General features: G+C 34.7%; 1 protein-coding gene across 1 annotated transcript; it reads left to right on the top strand.

The window, feature by feature from the left end:
* Positions 1-1,401: 1,401 nt before the first annotated feature.
* On the top strand, positions 1,402-3,198 carry LOC106306586 (UDP-glucuronate 4-epimerase 6-like). Its single transcript, XM_013743250.1, has one exon. The coding sequence runs from the start codon at positions 1,614-1,616 to the stop codon at positions 2,982-2,984; it is 1,371 nt and encodes a 456-aa protein (XP_013598704.1). The 5' UTR covers positions 1,402-1,613; the 3' UTR covers positions 2,985-3,198.
* The last annotated feature ends 1,184 nt before the right edge of the window (positions 3,199-4,382 follow it).

The raw sequence follows: 4,382 nt of genomic DNA, 5'->3' as shown, positions 1-4,382 counted from the left end.
ATAAAACATAGTGTGGTGAGAATTAAAAAGTCAGCAAATAAATTTGGTCCAAATGTTCACACATAAGACCATGTGGAGGAAGTCACATGGGGCACTCTCCTTTCACTCCCTCGCACCACAAGACAAACCGAAGTGGGGCTGGCCTCTCGCTGAACCAATGTGCTAAAATTCCTTAGTTATTTGAATCGTTTTGTTATATACTTTTTGACAACGAAGGTCCAAAATTTACTCATATTATTATTTCTTCTTACCAAAAAAATCCATATAAAAGTATACACACTGTACTCTCAAGTAATAGACAGGATCACTGCTATTTTATTATAACCCAGTTAACTACATCATGTTTGATAGTCTACGCGTTTTCAAAAGAACCTTCAGTCTACTATCTATTTTCAATCAAATCGAATATTATCTTAACTACTTTTAACGTCTTTCAAATACTTCATGAACAATGTCGTTTTGACTTCTTTTACATAAACTAAGAACATATTTAAGCATATTAAAAGCTACTTACTTTAGTATAACCACATAATAACTTGAAATAACTTAAATCTTAAATTTATCACATTTAATGAGTGAATTAGCTAGGTTACTCTAGAAATTCCAGATGAAAACTATATATTTTATATGCCAAATGAAAATTTGATTGACTACTTGCAACATTTTCTTAATCTTAACATACTGAAACCGATGAAAACCATAAAAGGTTAAGAAAACGACAAATTTCTATACCTAGTAGTAATGAACAAAAACTGCATAGTTAATAAACAGATCTTGACTATTAAATAAGTAAACAACTCAGAGACTTTTTAAAGATTGCAAAAACAAACTCTGTAAGAAGAAGCTTCCCATATTGTATACTAGTGGTGAAGAATCTAACTCTCTCCAATGTGGCTTAAGCCCTAACTTCAACTTCCATATCCTTAGAGCATCTGCATAAGTGAACTCTAGCATCTGAATAAGTGAACTCTATGGGGAGTTCACACAGTTTTCGAAAAAAAAATAAATTAAAATAAACAAAAGAAGTGAACATGTCTCCTGCAGGGTCACTGCACTAAACCCGAGTCATCACTGTAGCGCGAGTCCCACGGCACATGGCGGTCCGCGATTGATCCGGTTAATTAATATTTTTTTTTTAAACAAAAATAAAACAGAAAAAAAAAAATATATATTTTGTGAAACCTTTCCATGGGGTTCAATGATGCAAATGAGCTTATATTTCTGGTAAAATCACACTCGTGTTAAAAATAACTAACGTCGCCATCACAACTACAACAGTACTTTTTTGTTTTTCTTCGGGTAAAAGACAACAGCACTTTTATTTATTTTATTATATTGTAGCTAGAGATTAACTCGTGGATTTATATAATATCTTTATTACAGAAAAGTGGGTTCCGACCGACCAGCTAAATTTCACTCTTCGTCTTTATAATCATAAGATCGTTCTTCACTTGGTTTCTCAGGGATAGAAAGAAAAACTCTCTGAAACCCCTCAAGTCCCTAAAAAAATCTTCGAAAATATAACATTTTCTCAAGCCTCTTCTTCGATCCTGAGAGAAGAATCCACTGAAAAATCTAAACCAGTTCGAGTTTTTCACATCAAAAAGACGAAAATGCCACTGTCGGCGACGGGGGATACAAGCAAGACGGTGAAGCTGGAGAGGTACAACAGCTACCTCCGGAAGATCCACAGCACAAAAGTTCTCAAAGCTTCTTCTAAAGTTCTTTTCCGAGCAACACTCCTCATCGCTCTAGTCCTTGTCCTACTCTTCGCAGTCAACTACCATCCACACTCCGACAGCCACCATCTCCACCGACGCAGCTTCTTATCCACCGGACTCTTCTCTTCCTCCTCCGCCTCCTCCTCTCTAGGCGGAGGAGCCGCTTGGGAGAAGCGCGTGAGACAATCCTCAACAGCAAAACGACAACACGGCCTCTCCGTCCTCGTCACCGGAGCTGCCGGATTCGTCGGATCTCACTGCTCAATCGCGCTTAGGAAACGCGGCGACGGAGTTTTAGGATTCGACAACTTCAACGACTACTACGATCCATCACTCAAAAGAGCGAGACAACACCTCCTAGAGAAGAACCAAGTGTTCATCGTCGAAGGAGATCTCAACGACGGGCCTCTCCTGCGTAAGCTCTTCGACATCGTCCCTTTCACTCACGTCCTCCACTTAGCAGCTCAAGCCGGAGTTCGTTACGCCATGAAGAACCCTCAGTCTTATATCAGCTCAAACATCGCTGGTCTGGTTAACCTCCTCGAAGTAGCCAAAGCAGCTAACCCTCAGCCTGCGATCGTCTGGGCTTCGTCTAGCTCCGTGTACGGACTCAACACCGAGAATCCCTTCTCTGAAGAACACAGAACGGATCAGCCGGCGAGTCTTTACGCGGCGACGAAGAAAGCAGGTGAGGAGATAGCTCACACTTACAACCACATCTACGGTCTTTCTTTAACCGGACTCCGGTTCTTTACGGTTTACGGTCCTTGGGGAAGACCAGACATGGCTTACTTCTTCTTCACTAAGGACATACTACACGGGAAGTCTATCGACATCTACCGGACTCAGGACAATCAAGAAGTGGCGCGTGACTTCACCTACATCGACGACATCGTTAAAGGATGTGTCGGTGCGTTAGATACGGCGGAGAAGAGCACGGGAAGTGGCGGAAAGAAGCGAGGACCGGCTCAGCTACGTGTCTACAATCTCGGGAACACTTCTCCGGTTCCGGTCGGGAGATTGGTTTCGATATTGGAAGGGTTGTTGGGGACGAAAGCGAAGAAGCATCTGATCAAAATGCCTAGAAACGGTGACGTACCTTACACGCATGCGAATGTCAGCTTAGCGTATAGAGATTTCGGGTATAAACCGACGACGGATCTTGCGGCGGGGTTGAGGAAGTTCGTCAAGTGGTACGTTAGTTATTATGGGATACAGCCGAGGGTGAAAAAGGAAAACTCTCACGCCGACGAATCCGCTTAATAATCTCTCTGCTTCATCATCATCACATGCCTGTTTATTTTTCTTTTTTTTCAAAAAAAATATATTTACAGGGACAGATTTCTGTACTTTTCCCTTTTTAAAATTTTTTTTATGGTGGTCCTTTTTTAGGGGATCAAAGTGGGGAATTATATTGTTACAGCTGTATGTTATAATGGAAGAACAAAAAAAAAGAGAGGGTACAATTTGACAATAACTAATACATTACATTTAATATTGATTTATATTTTTGTTAAACTTTTTAAAATATAGTAATAATTCATAAATCATCATTAAAATAAATATATTGAAATATGCATTATAAATTTCGAAATACATTATTTAATTGTATTTTTATAATTATACAGTTTTTATTACTAATATTTTCAAAATTTTCTACATCTTTTTTAAAAAATTAATAAATTGTTAATCGTAATTTCCTTAGTTTCTTTTAGATATCTATCCTCTAGACTATATTTGCGAAGTGATTTTGCCACATGTCCTATCTACAATCATTTTTTACAAAAAAAATGATGACATGACTAACAAGATTGATGACATGGCTTATAGTTAATATGACATGGACAATCACATTTATTACTAACATATATTTTTGGTACACTTTATAGAATATGACAATAACTAATACATTACATTTAATGTTGATTTATATTTTTGTTAAACTTCTTAAAATATGGTAATAATTTATAAATCATCACTAAAATAAATATATTGAAATATGCATTATAAATTTCGAAATACATTATTTAATTGTATTTTTATAATTATACAATTTTTATTACTAATATTTTCAATATTTTCTACATCTTTTTTTTTAAATTAATAAATTGTTAATCGTAATTTCATTAGTTTCTTTTAGATATCTATCCCCTAGACTATATTTTCGAAGTGATTTTGCCACATGTCCTATCTACAATCATTTTTACAAAAAAATGATGACATGGCTAAACTAACAAGATTGATGACATGGCTTATAGTTAATATGACATGGACAATCACATTTATTACTAACATACATTTTTGGTACACTTTATAGAATATGACAATAACTAATACATTACATTTAATATTGATTTATATTTTTGTTAAACTTTTTAAAATATAGTAATAATTCATAAATCATCATTAAAATAAATATATTGAAATATGCATTATAAATTTCGAAATACATTATTTAATTGTATTTTTATAATTATACAATTTTTATTAGTAATATCTTCAAAATTTTCTACATCTTTTTAAAAAAAATAATAAATTGTTAATCGTAATTTCATTAGTTTCTTTTAGATATCTACAAATTTTATAAATATTGTTTAGTTATAATTTTTAATAACTATACAATTTTTATATGATTTTTAGTAATTTTATACAAGTTGATTT

Source organism: Brassica oleracea, chromosome C7, assembly GCF_000695525.1.
Source record: "Brassica oleracea var. oleracea cultivar TO1000 chromosome C7, BOL, whole genome shotgun sequence".
NCBI classification, from domain to species: Eukaryota; Viridiplantae; Streptophyta; class Magnoliopsida; order Brassicales; family Brassicaceae; genus Brassica; species Brassica oleracea.
This window is presented reverse-complemented; position numbering and strand designations above follow the sequence as displayed.

Bases quoted from the DNA above. Each gene is read 5' to 3' on its own strand.
- LOC106306586 (XM_013743250.1), top strand. From the start codon at position 1,614: ATGCCACTGTCGGCGACGGGGGATACAAGCAAGACGGTGAAGCTGGAG.